Source organism: Frankliniella occidentalis, unplaced genomic scaffold, assembly GCF_000697945.3.
Source record: "Frankliniella occidentalis isolate FOCC.00 unplaced genomic scaffold, Focc_3.1 Scaffold156, whole genome shotgun sequence".
NCBI lineage: Eukaryota > Metazoa > Arthropoda > Insecta > Thysanoptera > Thripidae > Frankliniella > Frankliniella occidentalis.
Genome location: NW_026267282.1, coordinates 862,928 through 882,945, shown reverse-complemented (window position 1 = coordinate 882,945; position 20,018 = coordinate 862,928). Strand labels below are relative to the sequence as shown.

The following is a 20,018-nucleotide window of genomic DNA, read 5'->3' as shown; positions in this document are numbered from 1 at the left end:
ACGGTTTGGGGCCCCCACTGTCCTGCCCGCCCGCCTCTCCCCCTGAGGCCACGCACTCTCCACGCTGCTGCCAATTGCAGCCGCGGCCACCACCGCAGCATGCGTCGTCATAACTCCAGGAGGACCCTCCCATACCTCCCCCGGCACCGCCAAAGACAGAGAGCACCGCGCCGCCACCAGTCAGGGGCCCAACCGACTGGCGCCCAGAACAGAGCAATTAACAATAAAGTGCCAACCGCATCATAAGACCAACGATGCGAAAAATAAAACGACACGTTGACAATAACGTTTGGCGGTCAGGGCCGCCCCGACGACTGCTGCTCCGAGAAGCCATAACGGCGGTTGACAAGCGAAGGGCCGCCGCCGAGCTGTGCCGGGCCGTCCGCAGAGGCCCCTGGAGAGAGAGAGAGAGAGAGAGAGAGAGAGAGAGAGAGAGAGAACGGAGGCCCAGGTGAAGAGTTATCGACTGCGGAGCCGTACCGGGAGGCTGGATAATCGTCGCGGCATGTGTAGTATATGCGAGGACGGGTTACTCATTCCGCCGAATGCGCATGAAAAATTTACGCCGCCCCCCCGCGCAATAGGCCAACTTTTTCTTTTGTCTTCCCTCTATCTTTTTGTGCGCGGTACAGTCTACTTAGTCGCCAGGTGCAGGCAGCCCTGGCGTGTTTACAGCGCAGATCATACTGGAATGAGACATCTCCCCGCTCCCTCGCGCCTCCGAGCAGCTCGGGGCGCTGCTGCAGCAGAGAGCGGCCGGCGGGGCCGCAGGGTGCAGGCGGCCAGCAGACGCCCGACTTTTACGACGAGCTGCTTTTATAATACAATGTTGCGGCGGCAGTCCGGCCAGGTTGTCTCTGAGGCGGCCGACGAAGAGTGGGCGGCAACCTCGGGGAGGACGGCGACGGCGACGCGACACCAAAATTCATGTTCCCAGGCGTAAATCATCCTGCATACTGCCTGCAAATAGTCCGACACTCTGCCGATAATCATTTCGCCTCCGAGAGGGGTGACTCACGCCTCGGGAGCATGGAGACGAGACGACGGCGACGTCTGAACTCCTGGACGTTACATTCAGAGGACCCGGGAGAGCCAGCAGGCGGAGCGGGGGCATCTGTTCGGGAATCTTGTCCGTCAGCAGCATTCAATCGGAGGGACCGACGGACAGGTGTGTGATGATTACAGATGTCGCTCCCATAATGCGGCGTGCGAAAGTCCCTCCAATTCTGACCCCCCCCCCCCCCCCCTTCCATTCCTCTTTCTTTCTCACTCGCTCCCGCCCTCCGAGTCCGAGGCATAGATGGCGCGTCCTTTTCTATGGCCCCCGCGCCGTCGTCACAAAGGCACACCAACCAACCGACCAACCAACCAACCGACCAACCCCCCTCGCCTTGATGAAGCGACTGCTTTACTCTAATTAGGGTGAGCCGAGCCCATTGTTGCACCGCCCCGAGAGAGAGAGAGAGAGAGAGAGAGAGAGAGAGAAACAGAAAAGGGGGTGGAGGGGGGCGCCCCGCCTCTTCACACCTCCACCTCTGCCGCTACCGCACTCGCTACCACCGCCGCCGGAGAGTGACGCTGCCGAAGTCCAAGACGAGAGGTGAGGTGTCTTTGTCGTAGTAATCTCATGTGAGGCGGCAAAGGCACCCCCCGGCCCCTCTCCCTCCAGCGGGCCCCCAGCGGGCCGGGCCTCCAGCTCCAGCTACCGGACAGGGCCCCGGAGGACCCCGCCGCCGCCGCCCGGCTCCGGAGCCCCCGTCTCTTCACACCTCACAACACACCACTTCCTTTGTACGGAATGTGTTACTTGTCCACTAAGTACGGAGACCGACCGGGCGGCAGACGAGACGCGTCCGTCCGTCCTCCAGGACGGGAATCCTCCGGGATGATTCCTCCACGACGCGTCGTCCCCCCCACATTACTGAACGATATCATTCACACCTCGTTACCGTACTTGCCAGCCAGGCCGTCGTGTACGCCGGACCGGACATCAATTGCATCGGCCACGTCGTCGCCCCCCATTCACACATTTTGGGTGATAATTCGGTAAACGCTGCCGGACGTGAATCGTTTCTGAATGGGCCTTCCCCAGTGTCCAATGAATGAACAACAACGTGCTGCTGCGTTTATCGATTCCGTCTTTTTTATTCTTACCATTTCTGGGGCCCATAGGGAAGGCTATGGGCGCTGTATGGTCAAAACGCAAGCTGGCGTCATTTCTTTCTTCTCGTTTTGTTTCGGAAAGACGCGCGCGCGCCAGCTCCGGCCACAGATATATCGAACTGGAAAACTGTTGTGGAGATGACAGGTTGTGAAAGTGCATCCCCAGGTACGTGTAGTCATGTGGATGGTCCGGTCCGGCCGTGGGACCACAGAGTTGGACCGCTCGCCCCGCCCGGCCCGGCCATAGGGCCCGCTCGACCAAAACAAACACTTCACGTGCACCACGTGTCAACAGCGCAGGAATGTCTTTCACAGGATAACCGCGCAATCAAAAATCACGGTTTTTGAATGGACAAAAAAAGTAAAAAGGTGCATTACCAACATAGGGGAGCATCAGGTCGACTCGACTGCTAATCGAGTTACAGCCGGCCCTTCCTCCTTTCTCTCTCTCTCTCTCTCTCTCTCTCTCTCTCTCTCTCTCTCTCTCTTTTGCCCCTCCGCAGGGGGTAAGGAGAGGGGAGGAGGGCGCGCTCAAACTTCTTATTGCGACTCTGGGCGCCGCTGGCCGGTCAATTAAAGACACCGCAAACTCGGAGAACGTGAGGGACACTCGACACTCTTACTTTCAGGCGTGCTGCGCCTAGAGCCGGGCTTGGTTCACTGACCCACAGGCCACAAAAAACAAATAGAAAAAAAGAGAGACATCTAATCTCTTCACCGATAGTTTTCTGACATAGATCAACAGAAATTTCCTTGACAAAAAAATAATTTAGAAATAAGATAGTCGAAGATAGTTGCTTGACCAGATGAACCTTCTTTTAAAAGGTCGTCTTTAATCAATGAACTATTATTTTTTTTTTACAGTGAAACAATTGGCAGCTAGTCTTGGAGCCCCTATCAACCAGCCGGCCCCTCCCCAGAGCTCCCTTAATCCAGGTGGCCTGTCACCGCCTCCCCTAAAACCGCGGTATAAAAAAAGGGCCTCACCCTAAGGGAGGGCGCCCGGGAGCGAGGGCGGCGCCGCCACCGCCGCAGCAACACGACCCACCCCCGCTGCTACTGCCCCACGCCACAGTTTTTTTTATTTCTTTCCCGCTGCCGCACCCTCTATCTCTCTCCCTCCCGTTGTGTTTGTGCAAAGTGATATCAGGCTTGTTCGTAGGGGGAGAGTCGCTTGTAAGCGGCAGATAAACGCGGTGTCAACAATCCGGTAAAGTGATGGGGCGATACGGCGCGGCCCACTCGTGTCACCGTCACCCACCCCCGCAGGGGGGCGCAGCGGGGGGCCGTGAGGGAGGAGGGGAGGACAGGTGAGCGTCGGCCGCCATCGCGCCGGGGGCCCAAGCGCCCCGGACGACACGACAGGAGACGGGGCAGCCAGCTGCCAATAAGTGTTGACATCCAGGATGAAAAGGAGGAGAGGAGGAGCGAGGAGCAGCAGCGCGGCGGGCGCATGTATAAAAAATAGAAATGATATAATGGGGGCCCCGCCCCGGCCGGCCCGGCACTCAGCAGGCTGACAAAAGGGCGACCGAGAGAAAATGTGAAAGTCATGGCGACGTTTTAAAGGACCAATTTGGACATCGGAAACGCACTGACACTGCAGTGTCTGGCATGGCCTCCTCGAGAGGCCCGGGACGGCGGCCCGCGGGACAGGCCCGGGCGCTGCTGCGCTGGAGAGCACCTGACACCTTCAACGCGCGCCTCTCCTCGCACCTCCACGTCAACGAGAAAAATTCGTCACAGGAGCCTCCCTGGCCTAGCCGGGGTCCCGGCGGCGCAGGTGCTGCTCGAGATGGCGCGAGTCACCCTGCCTTGGGTCGGCTGGCCTGGCAGTGGGGCGGTTCGTCGGGGGGCTGCTGCTGCTGGGCAAAATATTAGCAATCAGTCTGGACCGACCCGGAAAAAAAAATTGATGGGGGACGCGGATGGTTGGGGATGTCAGCCACGTCGACCAGTCAGATGAGCGTAAGGACTGGAATAGATGGAATAAGGAGAGGGACATTACCGCAAAAAAAAAAATGGAACCCTTTTTGGCCATGAATATTGTCATCAGAGTGGTTTATAAATTTTTGTTATGCTGATGGTATTTGAGTGTGTATATACATACACACGGCTGAAGCATTGTGAGCCAATGTCTGGGTACACGGCGCGGTGTATACGGTACAGTGACGCGAGATTACCAGTATACACAGTATACCTGTCGCGGCCTGGCGTTGAGGCGAGAGAAGGAGAGGGGGAAGGCGTAGCACGGGACTGTATACCGCGTGTCATTTATCTTGCGAGTGAATTCCACTCCAGAGCTGTTGGGCCCGGGCGCGGCGGACGCGGGGCGGGCGCGGCGCTACAACGGGGCACCAGCCACAATTACATCCGCTATTACGATCGAAACAACAGCAGCAGCAGCGCGACTCTAGCTGCAAAAACGCAACAACATGGCAGCAGCGCGCGGCGCGGGGCAGGGGTCTGGACGGGGGACGGGGGACTGGACGCAACAGCAAATAGAGCTAGTCCATCTGCCGCGGCCAGTCCAGGAGCAGCGCTCAAAGTTGCGCAAGTCGCGAGAACAAAACCACCAGAAAAAAAAACAGTACGAATATAGATAAATAAATCAAAGAAGCACTGCATTTATTTCAGGGCAGAGGACCAGCGCAAAGGCAGCAGCAGCACCACAGTTTCCAGCCCCAAGAGCAAGGGCCCCCGATATTCCAGGAGACCGTCGTCCCAATGCCACGCGTCACCGCTCCCCCGGGCGTAGCGCCCCGGCCCGCCACGCCCCGCCACTCCGCGCAACAGAACAGCGGGCCGCGGCCGCGCGACGTCCCGCTATTCAACGGCATGATGAATTGACTGCGTCTTGAGTTTCCACTGCGTGTGGTCATCGCGCCACGCCCCGCCCCGCCACGCCCCGCTCGTGACGTGCCCGCGAGGACACAACCACCATGACTACCACCTCGAGCAGCAGCAGCAGCAGCAGCAGCAAGAGCGGGGGCAGGACAAGGCAACCGTCATCAAGGAGAGAAGCCAGTCCATTCAGGCGCGACGGGACGGAGGCTGGGCTGCTCTGGTCCAAATCCCCTCCAAATCACCCCGCGGCTCTCCTCTCATTCCGAGCCTTTGAGCACCCACAGCCCGGGAGGAGAGGACTTCCCCCGGCCGCTCGGCCTACAGCAGCCCGCTTTACACTGCGACAAGCGGAGACGCGAAACAAAACAGGGCAAAAAGTCGCGGCCAAAACTCATCCGAAACAGAAGCTCTTATGGGGTCCGTCCGCTCCGCCGCGTCACCGCAGACATGCATAATCAATGAGTGACTTGCAGCCCCGATGGGGGAGGAAGGGAGAGGGAGATAGGCGAAAAGGGCAGCGGCGCGGTGTTCCGAACCAACGTGCCGGGGTGACGGTGACGGATATGAAAGGGGAGAGGAAAGAGGTTGTCAAGCACCGGAGGCTGCCTGCCTGCCTGCCTGGGAGATCCACCTCTGAATTCTGCATGGCGCCGCGTTGTTTGAATGAGCGACAAGGTAAGAGGGGTTTTGGGAAGGACGGGGAGGAGGACGGGGCGGAGCGGAGCAAGGACGGGGGGATGCTGCCGGGGGGTGGAAGTGACGAACTACTGCGGGCCCGGTGGGGCTGGCTCCGGGCCGGGCGCCGCCTGCCTGCTGAGTTGGTGGAATAATTAGCAAGTTGGTTGCTAGGAGACGCCACGCCACGCCATGCCATCCACTCCTCGAGATGCCCCACTCGCTCTCCGACTCTCCGTCGCTGCCTCTCTCTCTTCCTCGCGCTGCTAAAGCCCCCCGCCCTGCCCGGCCCGGCCCAGCCGCGCCGCCGCTGTGACTGAGCAGGAGACGACCCTTCCCGACCACAGGCTTAGTCAATGCGCAGCGCGGGAGGCGCCTTGTTTGCAGAGAACAACGCCAGGCCGTGCCGCGCCCCGCCGGGGGCCCCGCTACTTAATACAGCTCGTTACCGCGGGTACAATTAAATCCACGGTATTTAACCCACTGTGTACCTAGTTCCATTCATAACAAGGCCGGCCGGGCCCCGCAGATGCCCAGGTGGATACGGCCCCGTAATGACGCCGAGGTGGACTCGCTACCACCAAAACTGCGCCGCCGGCCCGGCCCCACCCGGCCAGGGCACGGCAGCCGCTTCCGGGCGGGGGCGTCCGCACATGCCCGCGCGCACACACACACTCGCCCTGATTCATCTTCATTCGAGGCTCCCCGCCAAACACAAAGATTACCGCTAATTACCCCCGCCGCCGGGGGAACAATGGCACCGTCAGACTCGCGCGCCAAACGATACCAAAAAGCTCTCACACGACAATAATAACACACACATGCACCCGCGTGGGCGGGAGGGGGGGGAAGGGCGGGGGCGAGGCTGGGCCGGACGTTTTTTGGTTCCATCCGGTCCCGCGGGGGCAGCGCGTCCGTTCGTCCGCACGAAACACACATACAGAAGTACAAACAGAGGTCAGCAGACCCCGACCTTTAGCCGCCCCCGTTGACCCCCGCAAAAAGCGCCACCACCAGCACGAGGTGGCCGTCGTAGGAAACGCAGACATGGGGAGGAGGGGTAGCAGCGCTCGGGAAAGTCACCTTGGCGACGTGGAGGTGGAGCAGACGGCAGAGGGTGGGGCGTGAGGGAGAAATAGGGGTGAGGCGCAGCGGGGAGACCAGGGTCTGGAAAAGGGGTTGAATTGATGATGTTGCCAATTTGAATACAATCCATATCCGCCTCATTTGAGGCGTCGGGCGGCGCGCGCGAACAGCTCATCTCCATCCATCGCGGGAGCAGCGTCACGTCGTCGCGCGGATGGGAAGCTGTGAATGGACCGCGGGGCGGGCGGGACCCCGGCCGGGGGTTGCATCCCGCGTGATTGATAGAGTAGTGGATGCATCGCGGAGGGGTGGGGAGGGGGAGGGTGGGTAGTGGGAAAAGGAGGGGGGATGGGCCGGAGCCCTCCTGAGTGACAAACGCCGCGCGCCGCTGAGCAAGCACACTGGGTGCCGCGGGCACAAAAAGACAGTGTTGTGACAAGCAGAAAGCCGTCAAGACGACGGCGACGTTACAACGAGGGGAGGAAGGAAGTGACGGGTCGCGCTGCTCGTGGGACGAGCCGCCGAGGGACGGACCGTCGGGGGTGCGGTAAGGAGCAGAGGGGGCGGGGGAGGGGCGGCCGAAGAGGGCGGCAGGGCGGGGGAGGCGATATACGTAGAAAGGCTCGCTCGCCCACAGGCCAGCGGGGAAAAACTGCGTGTTTGTCTTGTTTCCCACTTGTGAATAATGTCGGTTCGATTAGCCCTTTCGTGCGGTATACACCCCCGTGTGTGTTTGTATTGACAGGTGTTCGATTGGAAGCGTGGTGGACAACACGGAGGTGGCGCGGGGGGCGGCAGCGGCACGGGGGCGGCGTGTCCAGCAGAGCGTGGGGGCGGAGCGGGCGGGGTGAAAGGTAAACACACGGTCTGTCGCCAGCCCCCGCTCTCGCCCCCGCTGACCACCGCCGCCACCCCTGCTGCACTGATGCTGCCCGCCCGCGGTGCTGTATGCTCGGCGTGCCAATACCACCCCTCGCGCCCCGGGCAGGTGTGTGTGTGCAAAAGGGGTGACCGGCGCCCCTCCTGGCAGCGCCAGCCGGGCGGGGCGGTGCGCAGGGCGGGGCGGGGCGGGGCGCCGGGGGCCAAACAAATCGATTTACATGTCAAGGGGCCGGGCTGGGGCCCCCATTGTTCCCCGCGCGCAGCGCACCCTCGGCGCGATCATCCCGCGGCAAATATCCCCCAGAGTTACCGTCGCCTCGCCGGCTGGCCGGGCCGGACGCGTGAGGGCCGCTTTGTCCAGCTGCATTGTCTAGCCGTGGCGCGGCTGGCGCCCCTCACGTACGTGGTGCATGCGGACACAATGCTCCGGTTCCGTCCTGGCGGCGCGCCGGCCCGGGGTCAACTCCTCTCCCTCCTCCTCCTCCTGCTCCCCTGGAGCGACACCTCGCGGGCGACCGTTCCCACGGCACCCGCAGCCTGCAGGCCCCCGCAGTACTCACCGTGCTGATGGTGGGCGCTGGGTGGTCGCCGTTCTGCAGCGGTCCTCCTCTGGTCGGCGCCGAGGGCGGTGGCGGCAGCGGCGGCGGAGACCTAGCGGCGACGGCCGGGGGCTGCGCGGTGAGGTGGCGCGGCGTCGGCGGCGTCCCGGGAAACGCCATGAACCCCGCCGGGGCTGGCGGCCCGGTGGCGGCGTTGGCCCTGGACCCATCGGGGCGCATCAGCCAGGACGCGGCCACGGAGGCCCACTGCAACAGAGAGCGGGCGAGCCGAATTAGATGGACGGCGACACTGACTGCCACAGCCAACGCGCTACACAGGCGCCACGCACGGCCGTGACGAAGCCGGCGGGGCGCGCGCCAGCGTCCAGCATCCCTTCTCTCTCACTCCCTCACAAGATGCACAACCCGCCCCGCCCGCCCGACACGGCCCAACGAGAGGAGGGCCCTAACCGGACTGTAAAGTGGACAAGCTCGGGGGGGTCAACCGCTCTGACCCCCGGGGCACTGAGCTCGCCGTGTTTATGTACGGAGCCAGCCACACCCCCGCACCGGCACCGCGCCGCCCTGGCCGCGCCGCGCAGCGTGAGAAAACAGGCGCAAGGGCAAGGCCGGGCGCGGGCGGGGTAAGGGAGGGACCTCGCAGCCAGGCACAGCCTCCGCGCGCATCTCCCGTGATTCACCCCGACTTTGGGCCAGGTCGGGTTAATGCACGGAATTCTATTTGAGCGTGACGGAATCAAAGATCAGGCTCATGAGATGAATCCCCAGTTTCAGATCCTGCATGCAAAAACTGGCCTAAGGGCGGCTGTGCAGTTTTAGCCTTTGGAAGTTACTTTTGTCTGAGGTGATCATGAAGAATTTTTCTCTGGCAAAGGCGTTATGAGCAGAGCCTTGAGCAGGTGGTGGCGGGGCGGGGCGGCCGGCAGCCATGGCCGTCACACAAGGCTGAGAGGGGCGGGGCCGGGCGGGCCGAGATATCTCGTCCACATCAGATTACACGCCAGTACATTGTCCGAGGGGTGCCCAACTGAGGTAATCAGGTGTACACAGAGTAGGTAATCCCTGGTAATCACCGGTAATCATTGGTAATCGCCGGTAATCATTGGTAATCGCCGGTAATCCTTGGTAATCACCAGTAATCCTTGGTAATCACCGGTAATCCATGGTAATCGCCTGTAATCCATGGTAATCACTAGGTAATCGTTGGTAATCACCAGGTAATCGTTGGTAATCACAAGGTAATCTTTGGTAATCACTAAGTAATCCAGCAAGGAAATTCCTAAAAATCTTTGGTAATCACCGGTAATCTTTGGTAATCACTGGTAATCTTTGGTAATCTGTGGTAATCAATGGCAATCTTTCGTAATCTCTGGTAATCTTTTGTCAGTGATAATCTTCGGAAACCCTTAGTAATCATGGGTAATCTTCAGTAATCTTCGGTAGTCTCTGGTAATCCTTGGTAATCATCACTTTTTGGTAATCAGGTGTACACGATTTTTTCGAGTTGGGCACCCCTCGACATTGTCACAACAACGCGGACGGGCGGGTAGATGGATGCACGGACACGTCGGCGGACGGACGGACGGCTCGCCAGTATGGCGGCCGAGTGCTGCGGGCGACTCATTTCGTATGCACGGGCGCCGTCCTTGTCGCAAGTACACAGCTTTGTTTCTCCACATTTAAAATAATAACATCAAGACAGGGTTTGGGGAAAATGAGAAATACGCGGTGAAAGGTAATAAAAGGCAGCTTGTGCCCAAATTAATCATCCGGAGGTTAGAAGGTACTTTACTCGCACAGCCGGTGCAGCATGCGAGCAGCTTGTGCGTAAGGGGACAAAGGGCTCGACAAGGGGGCTGCGGCCGTGGGATGTGAAATGACTGCAATCTCGGGCGCCACGCACGGACGACCAACTCCCTGATCTGCTGATGGCAGGGGAAGGCGACTGACCAGAGCGGGCAGCCCAGCGCCGCGACATGCACGTCCAGCGAGGCTCACGTGAAAATAAATTAAACATGGCCTCTTGTCTCGGAGTCCCTTTTCTATATTCAAATACCCTCTCGCGTCCTCACTTTGATTTAAAACGCACCACACCACACACCTGCTGCTTCACCATTCTGGAAATTGGAAACAAACTTCTTTTCCCAACGCGCGGGACTGGCTGGCTGTTTGTCACGAAAAAAAGGAAAACACCCGTACGGTATGACAAATTGCGCCCGCCTCGGGAACACCGAGAGTCGCCCCGGTAATTGACGTCTTTTTTATGAGAGTGTAGAGCCTCTCTCGCAGCGCGCGCGGCGCAGCATGGTATCATCAGGAGTCGTACGTGGCCAGACCATACGGACTGGACACGGGCGTACACCGTCACGAAACGTGACGTGACTAACCCCCCTTCCAAAACGCACCCCTCCTATTCCGCGAACACAAACTCTGCGTCTGCCACATTTCTACATTTCCCCACAGATGGAGGAAGCGTGCGCGCGTGCGACCCACCCTGGCAAAAATTTCGCAGTTGTATAGTCCTGGTGGTATCTGGCGACAAACAGATCCATCACACGAGGGATCTAAAGTGCCTCATACCCGGGCCGGCCCCGCCCAGCCGGGCGCGCCGTGTGGATATGCCCCCCGGGTGGTGCCCGCCACGGTGCCCGCGCGGCCCAGACCAGATGAAACGAGGAGCGAGATTGTGATCCATCCACATGCGTCGTGATTTACTGAATAAAAACAATGGCGCAGCCTCTCGCTCACGTACCCACACCGCGGGTACCGCCCGGGTACCACCCACATATCGACCCCAAACGTGTTGCATTTTTCACGCCCTTGGCGCGAGAATTATTACGCCGCGGATTATCATTTCCGATTTGCTTTTGTTTCGTTAGGTCGGTGCGATGCCGCCGCCGCTGCCACGCAAGAACCAAAAGGTGCGATTTTCCGGATCGTCCATCCTGCCCACTCTTTGGCACTCAGTTGCATGCGGCAGGGGGCTTACACGGTTCACACGGCCCTACAACAAATCTGCGGGAATTAAAATGTGATTTGAATAAATTTTGCGCCAGCGTCGAGGGTTGCTCTCTTCGGCTACGGCGCGTCACAAAATATAAATCGCGTCACGACCAGGAAGAGAAGAGGACTCGCCCAACCTCTTCCAAACTTATTCCGCAACCCTCCATTATTCGGAGCGAGGGTAGGATAGGTGAAAGGGGAAAGGGGTAGTGAGGGGTAGCCTCTGCGCCGCGCGCCAACAAGTGAAAGGATCCCATTGGCGCGCCGCCAGCGCCTCGTTGTGCGTCACACCCGTCACACCCCCGTCACGGCATTGTCACTTCACTGTCACGGCCGCAGTGGTACAGCGGCGCGCAGCCCCAGCGGCGCTTCGTGACTGGCCGTGGCGTGGCGGGGCGTGGCAGCCGCATCCATAAGACTGCCCCCTGGAGACACACGAGAGAGAGAGAGAGAGAGCTGCCCCCTGGAGACACACACCTCGAGCGACCACCACCACCACCCGCGAGGTCAAAACAGAAGGACGCGGTGATCAAACGACGTCGGAAGTACACACACACGAGCTCAAGCTCAGGACTACGCGCGGACGAGCAACACACGTGCGTAACACACACGGCGGACCGTCGACGCCGACCTTGTCAGAGATAAGCCCCCCGTCTAAATGCTCTGATTGAGATGCGGGACGGGCGTGTCGTCACTGGCGGCCGCTGGCGGCCAGCGCGGTGCGGATCGGTCGGTGGGCGCCCGTGGAGTAATTAGGAATACATTAGCAGCCTATCAGAGCGGCTCCAGAACGCGCTCCCTCCCGGACTTTACATCACGCACGCCGGGTCCAACGTTTTCCGCCAAACACACACACCTAGAGACTTACTCTTACTTTTTACTCTACTAGGAAATGGGCGCCCATATAAAGCAGAGTCGCGGCAGCACCGCGAGGGGCAGCGGGAAAAGGAGAAGCAGCACGAGGGGCAGCAGCACCTGGAGCAGGTGCTGCAGCACGAAGGGTAACAGGACGGGACAGCAGGAGGGGCAAAAGCAGGAGCAGCACAACGGGCACTAGCAGGAGCAGCAGGAGGGGCAGCAGGAGGGGCAGGAGCAGAAGTAGCACAACTGGCAGCAGCAGCAGAGGGACAGCAGAAGGGGCAGCAGCAGGGGATGTATGAGGGACAGCAGGAGGGGCAGCAGCAGGGGATGTATGAGGGACAGCAGGAGCGGCAGAAGCAGGAGCAGCACAACGGGCAGCAGCACGGGATGTATGTGAGGCAGCAGGAGGGGCAGGAGCAGGATCAGCACAACGGGCAGCAGCAGGGGCCGGCCGTGCGGCGCTGGAATAGAAAGGCAAGCAGGTGCGGGGACCCTGCCGCGGGCGGCTCGTGCTGCTGGGGACCCCGATGACACGACTCTGTCCAGCAGCCGTTGCAGTAGCCGCCCAGCGCTGCCCGTTCATTCATTATTCAGATAGGTCAATGAAGAGGGAGGTACGGCACAGGATGAGCAAGGACGCCGCACACCGGCTGCTTATGAAGTGGCTCCTGCACCAGCACATGTCCCTCATCTCCTCTCTTGCACGTTTCGTTCCGTCTTGCTCAGAACTCTTCCCCTGGCCCCGTGGAATGCTCGCCCGCGCCCGACTCGATTCGGACCCCGGAGGCGGCAGCAGCGGGGCTCCACGGGACCCGTCCATGGGACCCGTCCGTGATGGCGCATGCATCCACGCGCCCGGGTCGCGCCCATGACAGCCCGGCCGGGCCCGTCCTATCTCCCATCGAAGACAAGGGCGTGTATTCATTATCCTATGGCAGCCTATGGCAGCCTATATGGCGGCGCGGCGAACCTAAGCCTATAATTTGAACAACAGTTTTCTTTCCCATAATTTATCCTCGCACAGCGTCGCCGAGCGTCTTCTAATAGATTGTAATGGAATAGGTGGACACCCCAGCCGCCGAAGCCGCCGGCCCGGGCCCGGGCCGTGGGCTGGGTGTGTCACACTACTCCCCATTTCACGGGATTTACATTCTACGGCGCGCCCGGCCCCGGCCCGCGCTGACCCCGCGCCGCGCAGACACCCCGCCGCCGTCACCCTGGTCACCATCGAGGAATGCCGAGGAGGAATCAATTTATTCGGGTCCATACTTTCACACGACTCTGCAACCAAACAAAACTTTTGCTCAAAGATCCTTTGGAATAAAGAGAGAAATAAACGGCGCGCCCCGCAGTTGTTTGATAAACATATCAAATTAAATAAACACGCCAACTGATTGGCCAAGTGTACACCATTAATTGAACTTCGCGCCAGCCCTCTGGGGAAAGGAAACAAAAAAAGTAACACAAAATGAGCTGTTTATGAATCCGGATTGCCATCGAACTCGCGAGTCCTATGAAGTGATCACGCCATAAACATGCATAACGCAAGTCTGATACAGCCGCAGAACATACGACATGATCCATAATTATTCCCCCGTTCCCCCGCCCCCGTGAGCGCGAGGGAGAGATAATGAAATATAAAAAAGGTACAAAAAACCAAATACTATCTGCATCAATGCAAAAGCTCCCTGATTCCGTGAGTGAATTATCTCCCACATGCTTGGGGACGTGCAGCTCTTTTGTTCCATGCAGAGACTTGCATCCCTTATCCCAGCCATGCATCTCGCGCAGCATTGTTGGCGAGGGCGGGGGCCCAGTACGTATGGGGCCCGGCCGGTAAGGACGCGGCCGAGCCGGAGGCGCTCCTCGGCTGCATTATTGTAAAGACACTCGGCAAGGCCCTATGACACCGCCGGGGAGTGCACCAAGTGACCTATTAGCTCCAGCGGGTCGCGGGGGCCACGCCACGTCCTTGCCGTATGATAATGCGCGGCGCTTTGCAGCTCCCGCCGCCAGGAGGCGCGCGCGACGCTCATCGGCAGGCGGCGCCACCTCGCGGCGGCTCGTTTACGGGGCGGAACATCTCCGTGAAATGGACGGAGGTTCCCTTGCATATTCTAACGACATTAATAAACGATCAGAGAGGAACTATAGTATATAGTATGTAAAGAAAAAGAAGGATGGGCGCCACCAGAAATCTGACGCGTCCGATGGAAAGGGGTGAGGTCCACGGTAAGGTTAGAGAAAGGAAAATTGTCAAAAACCGACAACACCGGCGTCGTGATGATTTTTCTCAATTAAGCCCCGGCGTTTGCAAATTTCCTGAAAGTTGGCTGCTGGCGCGCACAGGGGGAGGACTAATGATATACAACGTTACCGCACCCCGGGGCCGGCAGGCGGAAAAGTCTCCCCAGGAGACGAAAAATGAATCTCTTGTAACCCTATCCCTTCATTTGCTATGCAAAAGGATGCTCTATTAAGAGCAGCAGGGTACGGCTCACTCATCCACAGGAAATGCGAGGCAGAGGAAGAGGGGCGAGGGAAGGTAAAAAGGGGCGCAATTTTGAGCTGGAAAAAGGCACAGTACCATGGGCGGAAGGGTTGGAATGGGCGATTAAGGGTGACGATTAAAGGAAGGCTAGTCTATGGCTACAGGGGTCGGACTGGGGTCGGCGCTGGGCTACAAGCAGATTGTCAAAGAAATTATTGCAGCGTATTTTATGGACACGGCAGAGTCAATTAGCCTCCAAAGGTGAGCCCAAACCGTGCACCGTGGCCCTGCCGCCGCCCTGCTGGTCGGAGACCCGAGCTCGGCGGCCCTGATAGACTCGTCGCCGCTGTTTGATTGCTAGCGCCCGGGTCCACAGTAGACTCCCCCATGATTTCAAGGTACTCTCCCTGCTCCAAATGAAAGGTCTCGAGGAGCTGGTGGTGGTGGCTTTGCTGACTCTTCACGGCCAGCCCGAGATTTTATTTGTTTTAGAAGGGAAGGGGTGGATTTAAAAGAAAAAACCGGAAAAAACGTTATTGGACTCTCTGGAGGTAGGATAAAGGATTCATCATCAGCCCCAGAAGCAAGCAAACGCAAAAAAACTTTTCAGGCGTTTTTAGTATTTAGTGTTTAGTATTATTATTTTCAATTAGTGCAGGCCATGTCCGAAACGACATTGACCGTTACGATAAGTTCTTATCAGTCGAGGGCCACGAGGGTCAGCTTCGTCACCGCGTTATCCAACGGGCAGTGCAGTGTATTATATTACTGTTTATGATTATTAGATTCAGCTGGGATCAAAGTGAAACGCCAACCGTTAAAACATTTTTCTATTGCTTTTCTTTTTGTTTTTTAACTTTAAAATCAAGACAATGACGGCAAGGGCGGCATTCCTGACATGTCCCTGATTCCGCTCCTCCCTCCGCCGCCCGGCCGCCCACGCACACGATATGCACCTGATTATGAGCTCCGGCCCTGCAGTTCCAATTAGTGGGATTGTGCCCATTAATTGGCAACACCGTTGATTGTGCACAAGCAGCGGATGCGCGGCAGTGACTAGCGAGAAATTAAAAGCCCACGGGGCCTCCCCTTACGGGCTCGGCGCACGGGCGTGACGCGCGACCGCACGGGCGTGACCACACGCCCCGCGAGCACGCACGAGAGAGAGAGAGAGAGAGAGAGAGAGAGAGAGAGAGAGAGAGAGAGAGAGAGAGAGCAGCCATAAGAAAAGAAGAGCGGCCAATTAATGCGGCCATCTATTACACTTCTGCTATCTCATGTCGTTGTAATTATGAGGAACGGCTAAAGGCGGCGCGATAGCGACACACTGCGACACACACGCTGCGCCGGCCGGGGCCACCTAGAATGGCACTCACGCCCCGCCCCGCCCCGCCCGCGGGCCCCGCGTGTTTATTCATTCGCACCATGAATATTTATGGCCGCATGGCTCCTGCTTGCCGCTTCTTCTTGTTTTCCTTCTCATCGCGCGAGCGCGTGCGGTTTCCACGCAACTTGCCGAAACCGTTCGTTCCATAGCTCCCTGACATCGTTATTAAGTAGGGCCCGACGGAACGGCACGGAACGGCACGGCACAGCCCCCGTCTCGCACGCACCGACCGAACGGCCGAATAACCGCTGCTGTCCAGGGACCCCGCCGCTGGACAGCCACCGGACAGCCCGGCCAGGACAGCAAATCTACTGCTGCTGGACATTCCAGACAAGCAGCGGCAGCAGACGAGACGATCCACGTCAGTCCATGTTCGCTTGTTCGCTATGGGTCCAGGCCGGCTCCCATGAGCTCGTCAGCACATCACGGGGCGTGGCGGGGCGTCGCGACTTTACGATTAAGCTGCCGCCACTCTCCAGTCTCCGGCCGGCCTCAGCGGGCTCCAGCGCACGGCTGGAGGGACAATTAGCCCTGCAACTCACTCGCATACCCTCGCCAAACCCGCGCGCTTCTATGCACTTCGCGGAACGACGGCGACGCCGCTGTTTATCTTCCGTGTATCGACTTGGCTATTCAATCAAGCGCGGTCCCGCTGTCGACGGCGCTCATTAAGGCGGGTATTGTCGCTTGTTTCTCAACGGTGATCTGCGATAGACACGCGCCCTAGCGACGCCACCACCGCGGGGTCCCAATGCAGCGCGGGCCGCGAGGGTCCTGAGCTGCCCGCGGGTTGGCGTCGGCCGCGGGAGGGCGGCCTTGGCGAGGCGGCCCGACCTCCCGGAAGACGCCCGGGTCCTAATGGAAGTGTCGCTCCACGAGTCCATCACGGCGTCCGGCGCGGGCGGCGGCGTGGCCGCGGGCGACACGGCCAGGCAGCCCGCCAGCTGGTGGCTTAATTGGAGCGCGTGGCGCCGCGCGAGCAGGCCAGGACGTGGGTTCGACGCCCACCGTCCGCCGCTCCATTTTCGCCACCCGTCCGGTCGGCCGCCCAGGCCGTGGACAGTGGCTCGGGCGCGCAGGCCGCGGACAGGCGGAGGCTGCTGTCGTCAAGCAGCCCGCCCCGCCCCGCGCTCAGCCCGCGTATACACCGCGACCCCGGCCGCCGCCGTGGGAGCCGCAGTGAGTCATCGCGTCATCGACGGACGAGTTCGAACGCCTGTCCTACCCGTCCAGCATTCCCAGCGCCCGGACGGGGGACTTCATTGGCATTCATAGGAGGTCCACGTGGCCGTCGAGCACGCACTCCCCCCGACGACCTCCTCTCTCTCCCTCTCACTGCGTCGTCGGAACCAGAGCGCAGCGGGCCCCAGGACGGGCCCCGGGTACTAATTGGGAGACGGCCCCCAGCGTGTGAGCACAAGGGCCCCCATGCGCCCCATCGGCCCCCGCGCCCCGCCACGCCCCGTCTGGCCACACCCGCCGCCGCTCACAGGCTCTTAGACCGGTAGGAGGAGGAGCTGCCTCACAATGAGACTGTCCGCCTTCCCCGCCACGGCCCGGCCCGGTAACGTGGCTGTCAGGAAGGACGACTGGACGGGCGGGTCTGGTCATCAGGATGACGGCGAGTGACCCCAGCTGCGCCCCGGGTCGCGCGGCCGCCACCTGTCCAGGGCCTCGCCCGCCCCGCGCCCCTCCGTGCCAGGCCACCCGACAGTTGTTGGTTGCAGCAGCGACTTCCGCGACAGGCCCGGTCGCCGGCCGACGTCATCCTGGAGGATGCTCGCGAGTCGTTACCGCCCCGTCCGGTACGCAGTCTCGACAAATCGGTACACGGAACCCGAACCCTGCAGGGTAGCCGGCCCGGACCTTATTAGTAGTAAATGGGGTGGCCGTCAATAACCACCACCACGACCACGCCCACTCATCAGGAGATGCGACAACGTTTACGAAGCCCCATCATCAACATTTGGGAGTAAAGGTTCCAATAAGACACTCTCCGCAAAAAAGGGGCTGATGCTGCTGCTGTTTTGCTTGAAGAAATGCCGGCCGAGCTGGTATTCTCACTGTTTAGTGCGTGCCTTGCTTGTAGACGACGACGGCGGCAGCCCGCCCCGGCTCGGCCATCCGACCCCAAACTCCTCCACAAATCATAAAATTAATCGCTTTCATTAGTGCCGTACGCACGCGTGTGAGTATGTGTGTGTGTGAGGTGGTGGAAAGGTCGGGTCCAGGATGGCTGGACGGTTGGTCCCAAGCGCCGCCCAGGGGTCGGAAATCAAAGGGTCGGGGCACTTTGCCGTGCTCGAGACAAAAATAACTAAACACCTCCATTTTTCCTCTCCCGTCCCCCCTCCTCCAGAAGACATAATAAATTGTTCGTGAACAACTTACGAACCTGGACCTACAGACTCTTAACCTACCACTATCCAACCACAAGACTAGCCCATAACGCTTCTTTGGTTTCATTTATTTTTTCGAAGTAAGGTTTGTTGGTATTGAGTATTCAGTGCCAGTGGCGGTCCGGTTATGCATGGCCCTTCGCGTGGCCCGTGACTTAGGACCCCTCCCACACAGGCCGCGAGAAATATTAGACGACTTGGGTCCTGGGAGAAGCGATTTGACATTTAGAACTGCCCCCAAAGGGCCTCTATACCGTGCACCGGGAGGAGGGTTGAAGGCGGGACGGGGGCGAGCCAGGGGCGGACCGAGGGCGGGACGGGGGCGGGCTGGGGGCGGGACGGGGGCAGTGGCCGGTGCTGCTGCTGCCGACTGGCGGCGCATTCCTGATGGTCCGGCCCCCGCCACGCTACGCCACGCCCCGAGAGCCCAGGGTCGCTCGGACATCATGGGAACGATGGGTCCATATGTCATATGCGTATGATGGCTTCGCTGCCCACACCGATAAATAAGCGTTCACGTATAAATGGGGGACGAAATGATTTATTTTCCATCGACATCCACACACGCCACGCATACACACGCATACAGCTGGAAAACAAAAACCATGTGTACGCACACCGATGCGACAAGAATAAAAACGTTTGTGTTCCTTTATGAAACGTGTGCAAAAGGGGTGGGGGTAGCCAGGGAGATTAGTGGACCTTTTATATCACGTGAACTGAGCAGCGACGCCCCTCGCCACTCCCCATACGATTGGTTCCCGGGGGAGAAAGGGGTTTAGTGTGGCGATGCGGTCGGCCGCAGAATCACACACAAACCACTCCTAAAGCAGCCATATAGGCCCCGAGCAGAAGGAATGGTGGTGAAGGAGGGGGGGGGGGATAGTCACAAAGCAAAAGGGGTGTCGTCGCGCCGTCCCCGTGCCCGTGACCCCTCCGGACGCGACACGGTCAAAACAAACTGCGATAAACGGGCTGACATCCTCAGAGCGTGAAGCGTGACGCTGTGTCGCCCCGCGAGGCAGGGCGACGACACGCGTGCTCACGTGGTCGTGTCATCAGCCACCCCAGCCCACGCCGTCCGGCCGGGGCGTCATCAGGGCCACGCCTGGATAAGAACCACCCTGGAGCTAATGAACGTGTCGATCGTTCGAACGACGCGCTGCGTATAGTCGTTTGCGGCGACGCCTATATGGCGACATGTGTCGGCGTCACACTCCCCCCAGGGCAGTCGGGCCGGGCTGCTCCAACTCCGTCGCGCTCCGCCGCGCGCACGCGACATCGCGCGACCCGGACGAAAAATACCCAGCCGGAAAAAATGGACTAAACAAAAAAAAAAAAAAGTGTGACTCGAAGCTGGCCGGCGCCGTTCATGGAGGCGGCGAGGATTAAGTGCGCGGCGGCCGCACCTGGCGCGGCACGCGAGGAGGATCCAGTGGCGCTAAGCGATGTCCACACAAAAAAATAAAAAAGTTGACGCGTGTCCCGCTGTGCCGGGGACCGCCCTGCCCCGTCGTCGCGCTCCAACGCGCCGCGGCCGTCGCACGACACGCGGGGCGGGGCCGCGACAAGTTGTCATCATCGCATTACGAGTGCGGACGCGCTGGAGAGAAAATAAAAAATAATAAAAAGGGACGGGGATAGAGAGAGGGGGAGAGGGGGGG

The 20,018-nt window shown here is 59.7% G+C and overlaps 1 protein-coding gene across 1 annotated transcript in view; it reads right to left on the bottom strand.

The window, feature by feature from the left end:
- Positions 1–8,218: 8,218 nt before the first annotated feature.
- Positions 8,219–20,018, bottom strand: part of LOC113204109 (cuticle collagen 14-like) — a 43,757-nt gene continuing 31,957 nt past the window's right edge. Inside the window, exon 6 of the mRNA XM_052271261.1 lies at positions 8,219–8,459. Coding sequence (XP_052127221.1) covers positions 8,305–8,459 — 155 coding nt within the window. The 3' untranslated portion in view covers positions 8,219–8,304. The remainder of the gene's footprint in view (positions 8,460–20,018) is intronic.